Source organism: Microcaecilia unicolor, chromosome 9 (assembly GCF_901765095.1).
Source record: "Microcaecilia unicolor chromosome 9, aMicUni1.1, whole genome shotgun sequence".
Lineage (NCBI taxonomy): Eukaryota > Metazoa > Chordata > Amphibia > Gymnophiona > Siphonopidae > Microcaecilia > Microcaecilia unicolor.
This window is the reverse complement of record NC_044039.1, coordinates 147,558,657-147,580,378: the sequence shown is the minus strand read 5'-3', so window position 1 is coordinate 147,580,378 and position 21,722 is coordinate 147,558,657. Positions and strand designations below refer to the sequence as shown.

General features: G+C 44.9%; 1 protein-coding gene across 1 annotated transcript in view; it reads right to left on the bottom strand.

Moving 5' to 3' along the window:
• Positions 1-9,452: 9,452 nt before the first annotated feature.
• The window catches only part of LOC115478205 (eukaryotic translation initiation factor 2 subunit 3), a 62,479-nt gene continuing 50,209 nt past the window's right edge, over positions 9,453-21,722 (bottom strand). The window contains exons 10-12 of the mRNA XM_030215499.1: positions 21,102-21,271; positions 11,126-11,298; positions 9,453-9,807 (exon numbers count right to left, since the gene is read on the bottom strand). Coding sequence (XP_030071359.1) covers positions 9,744-9,807; positions 11,126-11,298; positions 21,102-21,271 — 407 coding nt within the window. The 3' untranslated portion in view covers positions 9,453-9,743. The remainder of the gene's footprint in view (positions 9,808-11,125; positions 11,299-21,101; positions 21,272-21,722) is intronic.

The window sequence follows — 21,722 nt, the reverse complement described above, 5'->3', positions numbered from 1 at the left end:
GCTTGGGATGCTATATAGTCCAGAGTTGTAAGAACAAATATGAACCAGCAGACCTGTTAACCAGTGAATATCAGCCAAAATATCTGAAGACTGGCAGGAGGTCAATATAATAATTATTAAAAAGGATCCTAAGGGGGATTCAGGGAACTACAGATCATCGTCAGATATTGGTACCTGCCAAAACTGTACAAACTATTCTTAAGAACAGAATGATTGGGCATATGGGTAGGAAAAAACACTATGGGTTTTAACAGATTTGCAAGGCAAAATTTCCCTGTTTAATTTTTTTGAAAGTGGAAATACACACAGAGAAGGGTAAGCTGGGCAAAATGGAGTATCTGGATTTTTAAAAGACCCTCATGAACGTTTCCTTGGGAAATGGTATAGGAGACAGTGTCATACTGCAAGCTGGTTAATTGTAAAAAGATGGGAAACAGAAGAACTAAATTGTCAGTTTTCTCAATCAAGGGGTGCCCCTGAGGATCTGTACTGGTACCAGTGCTATTTCACATTTATGGAAATGAGACTAATAGGTGAGGTAATCAAATCTGAAGATCAGGCAAAATTACTCAAAAGTTCTTAGCACATAAGCAGATTGTGAACACCGAGAGACCAGGGCGCTCATTTTCAAAGCACAGACTTAAAGTTCCATAGTAACCTATGGAATTTTGGAAGTGCTTTGAAAATATGCCTCTAGGTATCCAAATGGCAGATAAATTTAATTTGGTCAAGTGCAAAGTAATGCACAAAAGTGTGTGTGTGTGTGTGTGTGTGGGGTGGGGGGGGGGGGGGGGGTGGGGGGAGGGGAATCTCAAACTATAGGTACAAAATGCAGGGTTCCATGTTAGGAATTCTTGTGGAAAACACACTGAAATCAACTCAGTGTGGCTATAACTAAAGCTAAAATAAAAACAAATTCCTCATTCTATTTGGAAAGGAATCTAAAAACTAAAACAAAATATCAGTGAGGTGCAATTTCACATTGAGTATCAAGTGCTGTTTTGGACTCTGTACCTTAGGATAGTGCAGGGGGTTTCAACCCAGTCCCTGGCGCACATCAAGCCAGTCAGTGTTTTCAGGATATTTATTTATTACATTTGCATCCCACATTTTCCCACCTATTTGTAGGCTCAATGTGGTTTACATAGTACCAGAGAGGCGATTGCAGACTCCAGTGTAAACAAATACATAGTGAAGTTGTGGTGAGATAACGTTCATGTGGTATAGCTACATAAGGGAATCGTACTCGGAAGGGTTGTGTTATGTCCATTCCTTTTTTTTTTTTTTTTTGCAGAGATCAGGCATTTATGTTGGATTGGTAGGGTATGCCTTTTTTAAACAGGTAAGTTGTTCTCTGGAAGTGTAAATGGTCATACGTAGTTTTCAAGGCTTTGGGTAGTGCGTTCCACAGTTGTAGGCGTATGTAGGAAAAACTGGATGCGTAAGTTGATTTGTATTTGAGTGCTTTGCAGCTTGGGTAGTGCAGGTTTAGGTATGGTTGTGTTGATTCAAATGTGTTTCTAATTGGTAGATATCCCCACTGAATTCAAATGTGTTTCTAATTGGTAGATATCCCCACTGAATTCAAATGGGGATATCCTGAAATTTGTAACTGGATTAAAACCCTCTGTGATAATGGTTCTCAAGCCAGGGCACCATCCAGCTGAGTTTTCAGGATCCCCACAAAGACTATGCATGAGACAGAATAGATCTACATCCCAAGGAAGCAGTGCATGTGAATTTCTCATGCTTATTCCTTGAGGATATCCTGAAAACCTAAGTGGAAGGGTAAACCCCCAAGGACTAGGTTGAGAAGCACTGCCTTAAGATATGGCAGCATTAGAAAAATGTGCAGAGAACAAATAAAATAAAGGGGATTAATGAGTCATTTATGGCGGGAGGCCAAACAAAGTAGGCAGTGGTTCTCAGACCTGTCCTAGGGGGCCACCAGTCAGTCAGGTTTTCAAGATATCCCTAATGAATATGCATCACCACTACTATGGATAAATTATCTTAATTATCGGTCAAATGAATCTTATATCCTTATTCAATGACCTAATCTTCTATTATCAAAATTAACATAGAAAGGTAAAATTATGTATAATCATACCTGATAATTTTCTTTCCATTAATCATAGCTGATCAATCCATAGACTGGTGGGTTGTGTCCATCTACCAGCAGGTGGAGATAGAGAGCAAACTTTTGCCTCCCTATATGTGGTCATGTGCTGCTGGAAACTCCTCAGTATGTCGATATCAAAGCTCCATCCGCAGGACTCAGCACTTAGAGAATTACACCCACGAAGGGACACTCTGCCCAGCTCACCACCGCCGAAACGGGGGAGGGGAATTAACCCAGCTCATCCCCACACAAGTGGGGGAGGGGAATCCGTCCAGCTCATCCCCGCGGAGCGGGGGAGGGACACCACACCCGCCGATGTGGGGGGATCTGGCTTATCCTGCAACCGCAACCGCGGGAGGAGCTGACTGACCCTAACACCGCCGAAGCGGGAGGGGTACAAAGCTGCCCTACAGCCGCACGAAGCGGGAGGGAGTACCGGCAGAATTTATGTCTCAATCCAGCCCCGTAAAACGGAGGGGAGAGGAATGCAGCAGCTCACTGTAACACAAACTCGTCTCAACTCTTGAAGAATCCAAGTGAAAGAACTTGAACACGAAGTCTTTCTGAAATAACTGAAGACTAAACTTGAACCTGAAATGCAACCAGAATAAAAACAGAACAGATATCTGGGAGGGGCTATGGATTGATCAGCTATGATTAATGGAAAGAAAATTATCAGGTATGATTATACATAATTTTACCTTCCATATCATCAAGCTGATCAATCCATAGACTGGTGGGATGTACCGAAGCAGTACTCACCCAGGGCGGGACATTGAAATCCCTGACCTCAACACTGAAGCTCCAAACCGGGCCTCCGCCCGTGCAGCCACAGTCAAACGGTAATGCTTGGAGAATGTATGAGCCGAAGCCCAAGTTGCCGCCTTGCATATCTCTTCCAAGGAGACGGATCCGGCCTCTGCCATCGAGGCCGCCTGAGCTCTCGTGGAGTGAGCCTTCAGCTGGATAGGCGGCACCTTCCCCGCGGCCACATAAGCCGCTGCAATGGCTTCCTTGACCCATCTTGCCACTGTAGGCTTAGCAGCCTGCAGACCCTTACGAGGACCTGCAAACAGGACAAACAGATGATCCGATTTCCGGAAATCATTGGTCACTTCCAAGTATCTGAAGATGACTCGTCTCACATCCAGATATTTAAGAGCAGAGTACTCCTCTGGGTAGTCCTCCCTACGAAAGGAAGGGAGACAGAGCTGCTGATTCACATGGAAGCGAGAAACAATCTTGGGCAGGAAGGAAGGCACTGTGCGAATAGTCACTCCTGCCTCAGTGAACTGCAGAAAAGGCTCTCGACATGAGAGCGCCTGGAGCTCGGAAACTCTTCTGGCTGAAGTGATAGCCACCAAAAAGACTGCTTTCAACGTCAGGTCTTTCAGAGATGCCCTCGACAAGGGTTCAAAAGGCGGCTTCTGCAATGCTCTTAGCACCAGGTTGAGATTCCACGCAGGCACCACTGAGTGCAGAGGAGGGCGCAGGTGATTAACTCCCTTGAGAAAGCGCACCACATCTGGCTGCGAAGCCAGGGAAGCACCCTTCAGGCGGCCCCTGAAGCAAGCCAGAGCCGCTACCTGGACTTTAAGGGAACTGAGCGACAGGCCTTTCTCCAGATCTTCTTGCAGGAACGCCAACACTGAAGAAATTGGAGCAGTGAAGGGAGAAAGTGAGCCTGCTTCACACCATGCTGCAAAGATACGCCAAACCCTGGCGTAAGCAGTAGAAGTAGAGCGCTTCCTCGCTCTCAGCATAGTGGCGATGACCTTGTCTGAGAAGCCCTTCTTCCTCAGACGCTGCCGCTCAATAGCCAGGCCGTAAGACCAAAGGGAGAGGGATCCTCCATCACCACGGGACCCTGATGTAACAGGCCCTGCTCCACTGACAGCCGCAGAGGATCGTCGACTGAGAGCCTGATCAAGTCCGCATACCAGGGACGTCTGGGCCAATCCGGACCCACCAGGATTACCCTGCCGGGATGCTTTGCCACCCGGTCTAGCACCCTGCCCAACATGGGCCAGGGCGGGAACACATAGAGGAGCTCTTGTGTCGGCCACTGTTGGAGAAGAGCATCTACTCCCAGGGATCGAGGGTCCCGTCCTCTGCTGAAAAAGCGCGGCACTTGGCAATTGGCCGATGACGTCATCAGATCTAGGCTCGGCTGGCCCCAGCGCTTCGTGATGTCCAAGAACGCCTGAGCAGATAGTTGCCACTCTCCGGGCTCCAAGGTATGGCGACTGAGAAAGTCCGCCTTGACATTCATGACTCCGGCAATGTGGGCCGCTGAAAGCTGCTCCAGGTTCGCTTCCGCCCACTGGCAAAGACTCATAGCCTCCTTGGCTAGAGGGGCGCTCTTGGTACCTCCCTGGCGGTTGATATAGGCCACAGCCGTGGCATTGTCCGACAGGACCCGTACAGGCTACAACACCAGTACCGGGATGAACTCCAATAACACCAACCGAATGGCTCTGAGTTCCAGGAGGTTGATAGACCACTTGCCTCTGCAGGAGACTAGAGCCCCTGCGCTGTCCTTCCCAAGCAGTGGGCTCCCCAGCCCATCAAAGAGGCGTCTGTCGTGACGACAATCCACTCCGGGGTCACCAGAGGCAATCCTGCAGACAACTTGTCTGTCTGCGTCCACCAGCTCAGCGCCTTGCGCACTGCTGGGTCCACGGGAAGGCGCACAGCATAATCCTCCGACATCGGAGTCCAGCGCAGCAGCAGAGATAGCTGTAGTGGTCTCATATGAGCCCTGGCCCAGGGCACCACTTCCATCGTGGCCGTCATAGAGCCCAACAGCTGCACGTAGTCCCAAGCCCGAATAGGAGAGGCTACTAGGAACTAGTCCACCTGAGCCTGAAGCTTGACAATCCGATTGTCTGGCAGGAACACTCTGCCCACTTGGGTGTCGAATCGAACTCCCAGATACTCCAGGGACTGAGTCGGGCGCAGCTGGCTCTTCTTCCAGTTGATGATCCATCCCAGGGAGCTCACAAGAGCAACTACCCGGTCCATAGCTTTGCCGCACTCTGCATAAGAGGGGGCTCGGATCAACCAGTCGTCCAGATAAGGATGGACTTGTACTCCTTCCTTTAGCAGGAAGGCCGCTATGACCCCCATTACTTTGGAAAAGGTCCGCGGAGCAGTAGCCAACCCGAAAGGGAGGGCTCTGAACTGGAAGTGTCATCTCAGGACTGTAAAACGCAGAAAGCGTTGGAGAGGAGGCCAGATGGGAATATGCAGGTACGCTTCCTTGATGTCCAAGGAAGCCAAGAACTCTCCTGCCTTCACTGCCGCTATAACAGAGCGGAGAGTCTCCATGCGAAAGTGCCTCACTTTCCAGGCCCGATTTACCCCTTTGAGGTCGAGGATAGGCCGGACAGAACCTCCTTTCTTTGGAACCACAAAGTAAATGGAGTAACGTCCCTTGCCAATCTGATTTTTTGGCACCGGAACGACCGCACCCAGGCGGATCAGGTTGTCCAAGGTCTGCTGCACTGCCACAGCTTGACCGGAGACTTGCAGGGAGAGAGTACAAACCCGTCTCTTAAGGGTTGGCAGAACTCTAGCTTGTAGCCGTCTCTGATGACTTCCAGCACCCACGCGTCTGAAGTTATAGTGGTCCACTCGCCCAGAAACGAGGACAGCCGTCCTCCAATCTGCACTGGGGCGTGGACCAAGGCCCCGTCATTGGGTACGAGACCCTGGGGGAGGACCGGAGGGAGCACCTCCGGGACGGCGGTCTCTGCGAAAGGAATGCTGCTTGGGGGAGAAATTCCTCTTGAAGGAAGAGGGGGCAGAGGAACCCGACTTGCCCGGGCGGTACCGACGGGCTTCCAGCAACCGTCCTCTGGAGGTACCGGGACGAGTACTAGCCCGAGCCCTGACCTCTGGTAATTTCTTGCCCTTAGACGTGCCGAGATCGGTCACGATTTTGTCCAGCTCGACCCCAAAGAGCAGCTTGCCTTTAAAAGGCAATCTAGCCAGGCGGGATTTAGAGGCGTGGTCAGCAGACCAATGTTTCAGCCAAAGCCACCGCCGCGCAGAGACTGTCTGAGCCATGCCTTTAGCTGAGGCTCTCAAGACATCATACAGCAAGTCTGCCAAATAGGCTAAGCCCGATTCCAGGGCCGGCCAATCAGCCCTCAAGGAAAGATCCGAGGGGGAAGCCCGCTGCACCATAGTCAGGCACGCCCTGGCCACATAGGAGCCGCAAACTGAGGCCTGCAAACTTAAAGCAGCTGCCTCAAAGGACGACCTTAAGGCCGCCTCCAATCTTCTGTCTTGGGCGTCCTTTAGGGCCGTGCCACCTTCCACCGGCAACGCCGTTTTCTTAGTCACCGCAGTGATTAAAGAATCCACGGTAGGCCACAGATAGGCCTCACGTTCACTCACAGCCAAAGGATAGAGGCGGGACATAGCCCTAGCCACTTTAAGGCTCGTTTCCGGGACATCCCATTGAGCCGCAATTAAGGTGTGCATGGCATCATGCACGTGGAAGGATCTAGGCGGGCGCTTCGTCCCCAGCATAATGGCAGAGCCAACAGGGGCTGAGGGAGAGACGTCCTCCGGAGAGGAAATCTTCAAAGTGTCCATGGCCTGTAAAAACAGGTTGGGCAAATCCTCTGGGCTAAAAAGCCGCGCTGCAGAGGGGTCATCCGCTCCATCCGAGCGGGGATCTATCTCCTCCAAGGAATCCGCAAAGGACCGTTGGGAGACCTCAGACACGCTGCCCTCATCTACATCGGAGGAGACAAAGTCCTCCAAGGCCTGGAAATCAACCCGAGGGCGTTTATCTCTGGGAACCTCAACCTCTTTATCAGAAGAGGGAGCAGGGGCAGCGTTTTGCATGAGGAAAGCCTGATGCAGCAGCAAAACAAACTCGGGGGAGAAACCCCCCAGACTGTGCACTTCCGCAGCCTGGGCAACAGCCCTAGACGCACTCTCAACCGGCGCTCGCAATAGCGGGGGAGAGACATGCTGCGCATCCAAAATGGCGTCCGGCGCGAAACTCCGCGAAGGAGCTGCGCGGGAAGAACGGCGCTTAACTTTAGCCGCTTGTGCCGTCGCCCAAATTAAGGGCGTTCATGGCATTAATGTCTCCAACCTCAAGGGCGGCCCACGAAGAAGCCGTCCGAGCCGCGTGGCCGGCCAAGATGGCGGAGGCGAGGAGCGGGGGATGGGCGTTTATGGCGGGAAAAAACCGCCACGCCAGAGGAACGACCGGGACATTCATCGGTCACTAAACTGTCACCCATCAAGGGCGAATCAGGTTGTAAAACCCCCGCATCCCCTCTAGAAGCGCTCCAGCGATCCGGGGAGCGACCCTTTGCGCCCTCGCCCTCCGACGCCATATGCCACGAGGAGAAGAATCGGGGAACCCCCTGCCCGCTATAAAAAGGTAAAATTACCTGCTTGCCGCTCCGAGCTGTAACGAACTGGTGTCCCAGTGAGTAGCTGCAATGAACGTTTAAAGAAACGTCGAATTAAACGCCTTTAAAGACGTTTAAAATTTTTTTTTTTTTTTTTAAACGGAGCCAGCGGGAGGGGGGAGAAAAGGAGGGACCTGGCACCACCAGGTTTGCACTTGCTCAAAAGAGCCCTCAACCCAGGCCTCAACAAAACCTAAGGATTAGGCTTGGAGGCCTAGCCAGAGCTGCTGCTGTGTGTGACCACCACCTGCTGAGATAGAGAACATACTGAGGAGTTTCCGGCAGCACATGACCACATATAGGGAGGCAAAAGTTTGCTCTCTATCTCCACCTGCTGGTAGATGGACACAACCCACCAGTCTATGGATTGATCAGCTTGATGATATGGAAATATTTTTCAAATATGTTATTTTATTAAATTTAACACACACTAAAAAACCTACTTATAATCTATATTAACGCCTATGATACTCTAGATGCTATTTCTCACAAACATATAACAACAATAAAGTCAAATGACTTATCTGTCTTCATTGCTAACAACGAAATGTTCCATATAGTTCATGAACGAGTATCCTTAATTAGTCCGTTGGTAAACAAAATCCAAGGCAAAGTGAAGAATACAATATAATCCATAGAGTGGGTCAATAGTCTCTGCAGTGCGTGACTCCACTCAAACCGAATTCTTCTATCGGATTTTCTTCACAATGATGTTTAATTTCATATATAGACAAATACATCCACAGATCTCAACACAGGCCGTGTTTCATTCAAACTTCATCAGGAGATCCAGCGACATTGAGAACACTGAGTACAAACAGGAAATCCCTTCTGAGAATCTACGTCATCATGACAGATTGAACCAATCTGTCAATCTGTCATGATGACGTAGATTCTCAGAAGGGATTTCCTGTTTTGTACTCAGTGTTCTCAATGTCGCTGGATCTCCTGATGAAGTTTGAATGAAACACGGCCTGTGTTGAGATCTGTGGATGTATTTGTCTATATATGAAATTAAACATCATTGTGAAGAAAATCCGATAGAAGAATTCGGTTTGAGTGGAGTCACGCACTGCAGAGACTATTGACCCACTCTATGGATTATATTGTATTCTTCACTTTGCCTTGGATTTTGTTTACCAACGGACTAATTAAGGATACTCGTTCATGAACTATATGGAACATTTCGTTGTTAGCAATGAAGACAGATAAGTCATTTGACTTTATTGTTGTTATATGTTTGTGAGAAATAGCATCTAGAGTATCATAGGCGTTAATATAGATTATAAGTAGGTTTTTTAGTGTGTGTTAAATTTAATAAAATAACATATTTGAAAAATATTTTCTATGTTAATTTTGATAATAGAAGATTAGGTCATTGAATAAGGATAATGAATATGCATGAGTCATATTTGCATGCATGTTACCTCCATTCTATGCAAATCTCATGCACACTCATTGTGGATATCCTGAAAAACCAAACTAGCAAGCGGGTACTTCAGGACTGACTTGAGAAACACTGCTTTAACTTATGCTGCATCTTTAGCCAATTAGTGGATGATGTATGGTGCTTCCTTCTGCTTTTCATAGTTTTGTATAAATAAACATGCAAACAGTTCTTTATAAAAAACATGATTTAACTTCTTGAATGTCCCTGTTTTTAGAAATAGAAAGATTGCTGTGCTGAGTAGTAAGCGAATCAATGAATTTAGCTATAGCGACAAGAAAACTAAACCAAATGTGCCCACATTTGGGATTTTAGACTACAAACAAAATTCACTCTAGCTCAAGAAAGTAGATTAGTCTTAAAGGTGAGTTTATTTTTCTGAAATTCATTCCTTGTTGGAACAATTTTTGAAGTCTATGATTATTCAAAAGACCAACAAGAATGAATGAAAAAATAATAAATTACTTTATTTGGAAACAAACTATAGGTATACGGTGTAAACCAGATTGGCTTGCAAATGAGGGGTCCTGTCAAATTCTTATTCAGATGCCCTAGGTATTGGTGTCAAGAGATGTATGATAGGCTTCTGATAAAATAAGAATCCTTTAATCCATCCACATATAAAATTCCTTTACATGCATATTACAGATGTTTCCTTGTAGCTCAGGTGAGACTGCAGGTATATGCAAACAAGCAACCCTCTCCATCTGCCAAGATGAAGCCCTTCTCCTCTTTAGTCATCATCCACAGTTGGCTTAATAGTCACTCCTCTTCTGATTTGACCCCAGCCAATTAAACTGAAAAGGGAAAACCAAGAATATTTATTACAAACAGGAAAATTGTGATCTTTACACACAGTAAAACTCCAGTCTCAAAATCCAAATAAGTCAATTACTGATTACCAAGATGAAAACTAACCAACAGTCTTCCTTAAATGAATGCTCTCTCACTTATCAGTCCATCCACATCATTCCACACCTATCCAACTTCACTCATCTTCTTTCCACATGCTAGTTAATGCAGCTGTGAAGGTTAGTCAGTAATGGATATGCCCCATGGGTGATGTCTCCCCTCCACTTTTTTTTTTGGTTATATGTAACCCCTTCTTCCTCAGAGGTTTGATATCACCTTAACCCTCAGCAGAGTCTGGAGATTACATTAACTATTACTGAATCCTTAACAGCTATTATTGTTTGAGTGATGTGCAACTATCTCCCAAAGCCCTTCCTTTAATTCTGTTCTCCACAGTAGATTTCTCACAAAAAACACTTCTAAAACAAATTTATGCCTAGATTAGAAATATTTTATTTACAAATTACCCTAATTGATGTAAACAGGCCAACATATCATCTCTAAGGGTTTCTAGTTGCATACATCTAATTAGTAAAAGCTGTACTTCTATCTTTCCTGAAATGACTTTTTTTGTTTGTTTTTTTTTACTTTCAGAACTTCGCTTGACTACTTTCTTCCTTACTGCTGAGGTTAATCAGAAATTCCTACAGGAACAGAGTACCAGAGATGGAGTACTCAATTCTAATTTCTGCTAGTTCTGCAAAAGTCTCCATTATTATTTTGGAAGTTTGTTATAGTCTTGAACATTGTTGACCATCTTTTTCTTCATGGTGCTGTCTGGTACCACTTTTTAAAGCTACGTTGTACAGGTTCAGGATGGAGGTGGCCAAGGAATAATGAAAGCAAGAGCACAGTTGCTAGGGCTCATGGTAATAGTATTCCACACTGTTTTAGTAACCAATCTATATATATATAAAAGGCACCACTGAAGCCTCCAGCCGGAAGTGTGAAGCACCAGAGATATCCGGTTTCCCCATGAGTGAAGGAAAACAGCACAGCACCAAATCCCAGGAAACAGTGAAGGACTCAGAGGGGGGAGGGGAGAGACATGCCCTCACTCTCTCTGTAACAAAAACACAGAACAGCAGGAAACAACACTGAAGGACTGGACTCGGAGGGGGGAGAGGGGAGGGGGGAGGGAGAGAGGGCAGAGGGCAGGGACACACACTCCCACATGCACACTCTGAAAACCTTGCTAGCCCCCGTTTCATTTGCATCAGAAACGGTTTTTTTTTTTTACTAGTAATTTATATTTTCACTCACCGCCAGTGTTTTTCAACTCTTCGACTAAGGGCAATTTTCTCACCCACTTCTGTGCACACAGGATTAGTTAGTACAATCTTGCCCAAGTCAGCTTTAACTGCACTGACTCTTCCTCCAGTAGACAAGGATCCTATATTTACCATCAGCACTTCATTCTTTGATAGTTTTTGTACCTGAAACACAAGGATCAGCTATTAAGAAACTGCATGTTAAAATCTTTGAAAAATCAGGAAAACGATTAGCAGCTTGTCCTCTTTAAGTGGATTTAGTGCACATCTTTTTTTCAGTAGTAGTTCAAAGCTACATTCAGGTACAGCAGATATTTCTTTAACCCCAGAGGGCTCACAATCTAAGTGTGTATCTGAGGCAACTGAAGGTTCAGTGATCTGCCCAAGATCACAAGCCACAGCAGTGGGATTTGAATGAGGCTTCCCTGGTTGTCAGCCCAATGCTCTAACCACTAGGTGGCTATGCCAGTCTTTCTCAAATGAGGGCAGTGGTACTAGAACTTAGAGGGGTGCTGTACTCTTGCTCAGGGCCGGTCTTAGCAAGTGCAGACCAATTTGATGGAGCCCCACCCCAGCTCCAGGACCATCCCCCCTCCCTCCGAGATCCAATGCCTGCCTGCCTCCCTCCCTGCTCCAAGACCCCCCTCCGAATTTTAAAAGTTACTTCGTCGGGTTACAGGCAGCGGCAGGAGTGAAAAGCGTGCAAGCGGCTCGGCGCTTCAGGAGCCTTCCTTTCCCTCTCTCAGCTCTGGTCCCGCCCTCATTTCCTGTTTCCACAAGGGCGGGACCAGAGCCGAGGGAAAGGAAGGCTCCTGAAGCGCCGAGCCGCGCGCATGCTTTTCACTCTTGCTGCTGCCTGTAACCCGACGAAGTAACTTTTAAAACTCAGGGGGGAGGCAGAGGCACGCGAGGCCCTATGCAGTCACCTCGCCCTAAGACTGGCCCTGCTTTTGCTAGCCAGCTACTACAAACAGCTTTCATTAATCCTTACTACCAACTGACAATTCTACTAGCTGCTTTCTTTAAAACTAGCCGTTAAGCCCGTTAAAACGGGCGAGTATTGGTATGTTTTATTTTGATGTGTAACTCCCTCCCTCCCTCCCAGCTCCAAGGCCCCCCTCCTTCTGACCTCCCATGTCCAACATCCTCCCCGCTTCCCTCCCAGCTCCAAGGCCCCCTCCCCTCCCCCCCCCCCGAGGTTGCCGCTACTGCTACACCCCCCCTCCATCCAGGCCAGGCCCTCTCTTCTCCATTGAACTTACAGCGCAGAAACCGCAGCAGGCAGATCGCCTCCCATCAGCCTTCCTTCCCTGCCTGTGTCCCGCCCTCGTGTGACGTAACGTCGGCGAGGGCGAGACACAGGCAGGGAAGGAAGGCCGACGGGAGCTGATCTGCCTGCTTCGGTTTCAGCGCTGTAAGTTCATTGGAGAAGAGAGGGCCTGGCCTGGGTGGAGGGGGTCCGGCGGTGACCTCGGGGGGGGGGGGGGGGGGCGGTGGCGACCTTGGCGGTTCCCTCCTCAGCACAGTTTCCCTCTCTGTTCCGTCATCACGCGGGGGCGGGATAGAGAGGGAAGTCTCAACTGCGCATTTGCAAGTGAGTTGGTCACTTGCCATTTATATGTTTCATGGCCCCTTCTCTGATAGGTAAGTCTAAAAACTCTTCTAAGTGTCAAAGTATTTACTTCATTGATTTCAAATGATTCAGTACTCTCCACTCCTGTTGAACTGTAACCAAACGCAGATCTGGCAGTTTACTTTCAATCTAAAGTTAGCAACATATAAGGAAACTGTAATGGAAATCAAGATCATATATTCTCTCTCTCTATATATATATTATGATTATACTTACTTTCTTATAGAATTTACATGCTGTAGAATAATAGAATTGTATCAGACCTTACTGCAGAATATAATAACCACGGAAATAAGTTGCTAAAGTAAGAAAGATCACATATAGATCATGCTTGCAATTAACTAGCTTGTTAGTAATTAGTAGGCCGGAATCATCTCAGGAGTTTGGAATGTTTTAATTAACAGAGAATGAAGGAAGTGTATGTGCCTTATCTAAAAAAAAAAAAGTAGCTGGAGGGGCAGGGAATCATATTTTCTTTCTTCTTATTATTTGTTAACCAGAACTATAGCACCTGGTGATTGTGGGATAACAGTATTCCTGGCTATTTAAGGTTACATTGAATCAGTACTGACAGACTGCTGAATGAGTTTCCTTATGTTTGGTAGTCTCCCTGCATTCAGGTTTGATTTACAAATAAAGATCTTTATATAGAGCCTGCTATGTTGGGATTATGTGGGATATAAATGTTCTCAATAAATAAATAAAATTGAGCCCAGAGTTCTGCGAGTTTCTTCGGTAAAGGGAAAATTTCCATAAACTTTTACTCATACTGTACAATCCTCCCCCAATTGTGGACAATAATGTGGACTAACAAAGATGATATTTTTCCTTAATGTTTGTTTTAATTGATATTTTCTCTTTTCTTTCCCATTTATGTATTGGACATAAATGTAATATAAAATAAATTTAAAAAAAACTGTACAATCCTGTCTAGCTGTGGATAAGCTAGAGAAAAATAATCTTGAGTGAGTTTCATATGATAGAGTTGGAGTCCGCTTTCATTAGTTGCTCCATCAACAAACTTTCAAAAAAACAATCTTGTTTTTTGGATACTTGTCTATCTTATTTATTAGACTATATATCTTCTAGTCTTTTGAGCTGGTTAACTGAATTCTTGAGTTTTTTGTGTTAATTTTCAGTTTGTGGAATTTCTCTTTAGTTGATAGTTTTCATTTTACACTACATGGATTTAGAACGATGCACAGTACAGAATCTTTGTTACTGGAATTGATCCCAGACGTTAAGGCTTTATTAAGTAGGGGTAGGCAGTTGATTCAGTTTGATATATCTGCAGCCTCTGATGTTGTGGACCATTCATTGTTATTGTACAGATTTGAGTGAACTTGGTTCAATGGAGTTTTTATGGAGAAGGACATATGAAGAAAGGAAAGGTTCTTGTAAGTCAGTCATGGAGACCATCTTGTGGGATGCCTCAAGCCTCTCCACGGTTACCTTCCTTGTTCAATGTTTGAGAGCACAAGGTAGCAGATTTACCCACTCAGATAGTTCTATCTTTTCCTATGCGGATATTTATTTTATTATGTCTACCTAAAGACACTTTAGACAATACTATTGACTATTTGAAAGGTCTAGCTGAAGAACTGATTCTGTGGGCTTGCACCGATTTTCTAAAGTTGAACAAATTAAAGACTAAAGTGATGTGGTTTGGTGATTATATGTTATGTTATGTTCCGTTGCAGTAATCTGCGTGGTAGAGGGCCATTGATTGTATTAGTTTACGAAAGGTATCCCTCGGGAAGAAAGGTTTTAGTCATTTGAGTTTCCACATTGAGTAGAACACTTTCTTTATTACGGTTTTTACTTGGCTCTCGAGAGTGAGGTTGCGGTCGATTGTGACTGAGTATTTTTAGGCTGTCTGAGATAGGAGTGCATGTCCTAGGGTGTTTATGGTTGCAGGTTTGTAGTTATGTTGAGACGAGAGGATAAGGCAATGTGTTTTTTCAGTGTTCAAAATAGTCATATATAGAATAGTCTCCTACTTTATTAAGGCAAATAGGCTCTTATTACTTATTTCCAAAAGGCTCTAAAAACTTTGAGGATGTGATTTAATAGTATTTCATTTGGAATTAATGTTATTTTAACCATATTTCTCCTGGATTGAGGATTATTGCTTTCTAATCTTCATCAAATCTATGTGGAATATAAGAAATAGTATAATACAGCAGTACTAAAACTAACCATTAAGTACAGGTATAAAACAAGATTCCTTTTCATTCAGATTTCTATCTCAGAAGATCTTAGTGTTTTAACCATGTCTCTCCCTTAGGTGACCACAGGTAACATTGTCCCTTTCCAGATGTGTATTCCTATTGGAGAGAGGGACCCCTCCCCCACTGTTCAACTGCAACAGTTCTTTCCCTTCCTCATAACCTATATGGTGCAACTTGTGAGTCTTATGGTATACCCTCTCCCCTACCCTTCCATTCCCCCACCCCCATAGAGTTCACCCTTGAACTCATCACGTAAAGGTACCCCACTCCCTCTCATTGCTTAACCAGTAAAAGATACTCTTAGCCAACTGCTTAACACAACAATTTGTCCCTCCTTTGGGACCATAACTTGAAACCTGGAAAAGGAGAAATAACTTGTTAGAAAACAAAACATCAAGTACATACACCATTCAAAAGGCCCAATACCAACTCAGTCCACTGCTGTGCAGCATTCTCCATTGGCTCCTGTGTGATACTGGTGGGTTTCACTCACTTCAATACCATATTTCTCTCCGCTTCAAATGACTGCTCACTTGCAATTGTGCCATATCTGTACCTTCTCATACATGTAGAGCAGCTGCCAGCGCTATATTCTAAGTGAAAGCGTTCATAATTATGCCTCTATGACAAGCAATGGTCTCTGAGTCCAGGACTAAGTCTCTAAATGTCCATCCACACAGGAATTCAAAGGTCCTTGCAACTCTCTTCTGCCGCAATCCAAGTCTCCATACCTTTCCAACCATTGTAGTGACTGTGTAGACTCTCATGTGGCAGGACTAGCTCCCCTCCCCCACCTATCCCTCTGAGTTCTAAAAGAGCTCTGCACGTAACAGCGCCTCACTTCCTTCTTCTATGAGTCAGACATTTTATTAATAAACCGCTTATATGCAACCTAACCTTCTGTATCGTGTATACAACGAAAACTTAACAGGAATAAGCATGAAATGCTTGTGGTTGACATATATACCCATTATCTGGATTTACTTTCTCACCCCTACTATCCTTAAAGCTTCCCCTAATACCACCTAGCCCTTCTACAATAGCTCCTCCCCTTCTGATCCCACACCTTGACAACACAAGCACCCTACTCCTCTCATTAGTCCCTTATCTAATAACATTGTTAATCAGTTGTCTGATTAAAAAAAAAAAAAAAAGTGATAACTCTAACATTCTCCAACCTCTGCCACACTACATTTTCAGAACGCTGCCGATCCCATCAGGCAGTCAGCCCTCCGGAAAAATCGGCTTCAAACATTCTATTAATAAAAACACTTATGTATCCTAACATTCTGATTGAATACTGATTAGAAACAAGCATGAAATGTATGTAACTAACATATATGCCCATTATCGAAATTACCTTTCTCTCCCATACTCTCCTTAAGGCTTCCCCTGATAGCACATAGCCTTGCAACATTATCTCCTCCCCGTCTATTCCCATATTTAACAACATAAGCCCATAAAGACCCTGCCCCCCTCATTAAACCCTTTATCTAACAACATCATGTGAATCGTTTGTCTTATCAGAAGACAGACAGCAGTTAACAGCAAAACTCAAATGCTTTCCATCCTCTGCCACAGTACACTTTCAAAGGACTGCCAATTTCCCCAGGCTGCCAGCCCTCCAGAAAGCTGGTTTCTGATCCTGTTGCTTCTCACAGTCTAAGCACTGCTCAGCTGTTCAGCAGGCATTTCCAAAGTCCTTTTTCCACCTCCAATTTCCACATAACAGTTCATACTCACTCCCTCTCGGCTTTTCATTTAGCTTCCCTGCTCGCTGCTTTGGGAGGCAGAGTACCTACAAAATCTCTAGCAAGCTCTGCCAACTCGAAGCTCTTCTCCCCTCTTTCAGAGAAAATTCTCAACTTAGCCGGGTAAGTCAGGGCAAACTTGATTTTCCGGTTGTACTGGTCTGCACAAACTGACCCAAATGCCCTTCTCACTGCCATAACTTTCCCCGAATAGTCCTGGAAGCAGAGAATTTTCTTCCCTTCATACTGCAATAATTGTCCCGATCTCAGTGCCCTCAGGATCGCTTGTTTGTGACTGTAGTTTAGGATTTTCATTATCACTGCTCTCGGTCGTTCATTAGTTGATCTTTTCGGTCCGATGCGGTGTGCCCTCTCAACTCTCAGGGGCCCCTGCAGATTATTAATTTTTAATTCCTTAGGAATCCAGCGCTCCAGAAACTCCGCCAACTCTGGTTCTTTCAATTGCTCTGGCAATCCTGAGCCTCAGATTGTTCCGCCATGAACGATTTTCCAAATCATCCAATTTCTGCTCCAGCTCGTCTACTTTCTTTCTTAGGGCCTCAGCTGGTCCTGCGGTTTTCTCCATGCGGTCCTCCACATCACTTACTTGTTGCTGCATGTGGTCCAAATCTAGATGGAAGCCATCCAGCCGTTCATGTGCCTCCTCAGCTCTGTCAAAAAGGGCTTGCAGCTTTTTATCTAATGCAGCCTCGACCGCAGCAGTAACCTCAGCTGTTATTTCACTAGTCCACGCTGAGCACACTGATGAACATTGCTGCTGCTGACTGTCCGCCATTTTGGCTTCTGCACTCTTGCTTTTTTCCTTATCTTTTTTTTGTAATCTTGCAGCCATAATATTTTGTATCAGCTTAACAGTACCAGTTTCTCACGCCTGCTACCTTCACACAACGTCCAGTAACTGCCCGTTGCAAAAACGCCTGTTTTCCGTTAGCTGAGTTAGATTATAAGGAAGTGTAGGAGCTCAGCTTTTCAGCAGCCGTTCTCCCTCATGGCACCACGTAGATCTTAGTGTTTTAAAATATTCAGGTTTCAGTCTAGGGTCCTGCTGAACTGATCCTTAGCGACCCTGTTTTAGACATCACTGATTACATACATATAGCACGCGTGCGCACACACACTATAATCTCAAGGCTGGAGCTGTGGAACAAATGGGGTCCTACTTAAAACTGTGGTATGAACCTCAAATAATTTTAGCTGAGAGAGAGAGAGAGACTGTTCCATTTGTTTATTAAATGTAAGATTTTATCCTGCTTCTGGTTCAATTCTTCCATACATTTCTAAATTACTGAATTTTGTACCTTGTGTGTCATTCACTAAGTTTACTCAAATCGCATGGATGCCAACTCCTAGCTCGGGTGGGCAACCTGTAGCACATGGGCCGAATGCAGCCCACCACTGAATTTTATGCAGCCCTCAAGACCATGGGAAGTGTACACAAAAGCTTCATTAAGCATGAAATCTCCCTTTTAAGGACCTGCTTGCCATGCAACTGTTGCATGGCAAGCAGGTCCTGAAAAGGAAGATTTCATGCATGTTCTACTCACAATTTTGGCTTATGAGCATGGAGATTGTATTAATTTTGTACTGCTTTGAATCCCAATTTAAAAAAAAAAAAAAAAGACATTGAAACAAAAAAATAATTGTTTGAAATGTGTGAAGATTTATTTATTGAATCAGCTATTACTATTGTTTCAATGGTGTTATTTGGAGATTTGTGTGGATTTATATATTATGCCATGGTGTGCATGCCATATTGTATTGATATAATAATTTTAGGCAATCTGCTCAGAGATCAGAATTGAAAAAGAGGTAACATCTCATATTAAACAAATCTGACAGCAGTCAAGTTTTAGAGGACAAGAGATCCCATTGCTGATAATGAATATTTTTTTTTTAGCACTTTGCATGCAGTTTTCCATTGGTTCTTTTTTTCTTAAGATAATGTACACCTTTATTAAATGACCATGTTCTCTCTGGTTACTGTGTTATACTCAAACCATATACTCATCAGTGAGTTATTTATGCAGGATTTGACACGCACAGGAGAATACGATTGCAGGTGCGGGCCAACTAGTCTGTCCAGTTCCACTCCTAGGGCAATGCTATACACATCCCTTTTGATCTGCTTTCGCCTCACTGTGCTTATCCCAGCCCTTCTTAGATTCTCTGCCACCCTTTCTGTGAAGATGTATCTTCTGATGCTACTCCTGAGATGCCTCACCTAGAACATAATACTGTAATCGCTTGCCCTAGAGCAGTGCTTTTCAACCCAGTCCTCTAGGGCCACCTGCCCAGTCAGTTTTCAGGATATCCACAATGTATTTCCTCCATTACATTCAAGTATCTCTCATGCATACCCATTGTGGGTATCGTGAAAACCCGACTCTCCAGATGGGCCCTGAGGGCTGGGCTGAAAACCACTGCTCTAGAGCATGTTTTTCTCTAAGACATTTGCTTCTTGTGTACTACATATACCTTTGAAGCATTTGAATATCTATCATACCCCCCCCCCCCACATCTCTTAGGTCTTAAACCTCATAAGTTTGGTGTAGACCCTGCACCATTTCAGTAGCTTCCCTTCTGCATTGCCTGCAACCCACCTATATCTTTGCATAAGTACGGCCTCCACAATCAAACAATGTAGGCAAGGTCTAACCAATGATCATAAGTACATAAGTAATGCCATACTGGGAAAAGACCAAGGGTCCATCAAGCCCAGCATCTTGTCCACGACAGCGGCCAATCCAGGCCAAGGGCACCTGGCAAGCTTCCCAAACGTACATTCTATACATGTTATTCCTGGGATTTTGGATTTTTCCAAGTCCGTTTAGTAGCGGTTTATGGACTTGTCCTTTAGGAAACCGTCCAACCCCTTTTTAAACTCTGCTAAGCTAACCGCCTTCACCACATTTTCCGGCAATGAATTCCAGAGTTTAATTACACGTTGGGTGAAGAAACATTTTCTCCAATTTGTTTTACATTTACTGCACTGTAGTTTAATCGCATGCCCCCTAGTCCTAGTATTTTTGGAAAGCGTGAACAGACGCTTCACATCCACCTGTTCCACTCCACTCATTATTTTATATACCTCTATCATGTCTCCCCTCAGCCGTCTCTTCTCCAAGCTGAATAGCCCTAGCCTCCTTAGTCTTTCTTCATAGGGAAGTCGTCTCCCCGCTATCATTTTAGTCGCCCTTCGCTGCACCTTTTCCAATTCTACTATATGTTTCTTGAGATGCGGCAACCAGAATTGAACACAATACTCAAGGTGCGGTCGCACCATGGAGCGATACAACGGCATTATAACATCCTCACACCTGTTTTCCATACCTTTCCTAATAATACCCAACATTCTATTCGCTTTCCTAGCCGCAGCAGCACACTGAGCAGAAGGTTTCAGTGTGTTATCGACGACGACACCCAGATCCCTTTCTTGGTCCGCAACTCCTAACGTGGAACCTTGCATGACGTAGCTATAATTCGGGTTCTTTTTTCCCACATGCATCACCTTGCACTTGCTCACATTAAATGTCATCTGCCATTTAGCCACCCAGTCTCCCAGTCTCGTAAGGTCCTCTTGTAATTTTTCACAATCCTGTCGCGAGTTAACGACTTTGAATAACTTTGTGTCATCAGCAAATTTAATTACCTCGCTAGTTACTCCCATCTCTAAATATATTAAAAAGCAGCGGTCCTAGCACAGACCCCTGAGGAACCCCACTAACTACTCTTCTCCATTGTGAATACTGCCCATTTAACCCCACTCTCTGTTTCCTATCCTTCAACCAGCTTTTAATCCACAATAGGACATTTCCTCCTATCCCATGACCCTCCAATTTCCTCTGTAGCCTTTCATGAGGTACTTTGTCAAACGCCTTTTGAAAATCCAGATACACAATATCAACCGGCTCCCCTTTGTCCACATGTTTGTTTACTCCTTCAATGATCTGTAGAGCTACATTAGGATGTCTTTTTTTTCCTATGGGTTATGCAGCTGCTGATACACCCTAGTATCCCTCTACTACCACCTTATAGCACTTCTGCATTCCTGAACACCAAGGCCTTTCTTATGCTTAGTGCACATCGGTTATCTCACTCTCTCAGCTCCCGCATATCATGTCCTGAGGGTAGCACAGCAGTATCTTGATATATTTGTACATAAATATGAAAGTAATTTGGGAGAAATTTTCAGGAATGTTCGACACTGAAACCTCATTGTGCTGTAAACAAATCAAAATGAGAACAGGTCATGACACAGCTTTAATTTTACCTGCAACATCATTAGCAAAAATGCTACTATCATGGTTTTGAGTTCTATATGAACACACTCACCTTTGCAGCCTTCTTGTCTCCTTCCGTGCGTACACCCAGAAGTCGTCGAAGCAGAAAATAAGAAATCTCCAGCTCTGTAAAAATTTCAGGAAGTGCTCCCACAGCACCAAGCACTTGCCCCACCATACGGTCAGCACGGCATAGCGTTGGATCAATTTTGGTGCCAACACCTATTCCAAAAGTAGTAAAAAAGTGAACATTAGGAACTGTGACTAAAACACAGGATTTTCCATATTCATCAACCCCCATTCTATTAACTTTCAGACCATCAAGACCAGGGGTTGAGTGATGCTTGCAGCTATGGAAACCGATGACCCCACCTCCTCTATAAGCACTGGTATTTAAGAGATCAAGCTATCTACTGCTAGTTTGTGTCTTTTGTTGAGTGTAAATGCTGAGTTCTCAGTTTGTATTACTTCTGAAGCAGTATGAAACTAAGGGGAAAAAAACTAGATCTCTAACAGAGAAGAATACCCCTGGAATGTAGAAAAACAGACTAATGTGAGAGAAGGTCTAGTTAGCCAGCAAGAGTTAACAGAACAGAAAATTTCTATTCCATTACACACACACACAGCGTGAAGTACTATTCTGCTAAATGCATGCCGATTATCACTTGTCTTT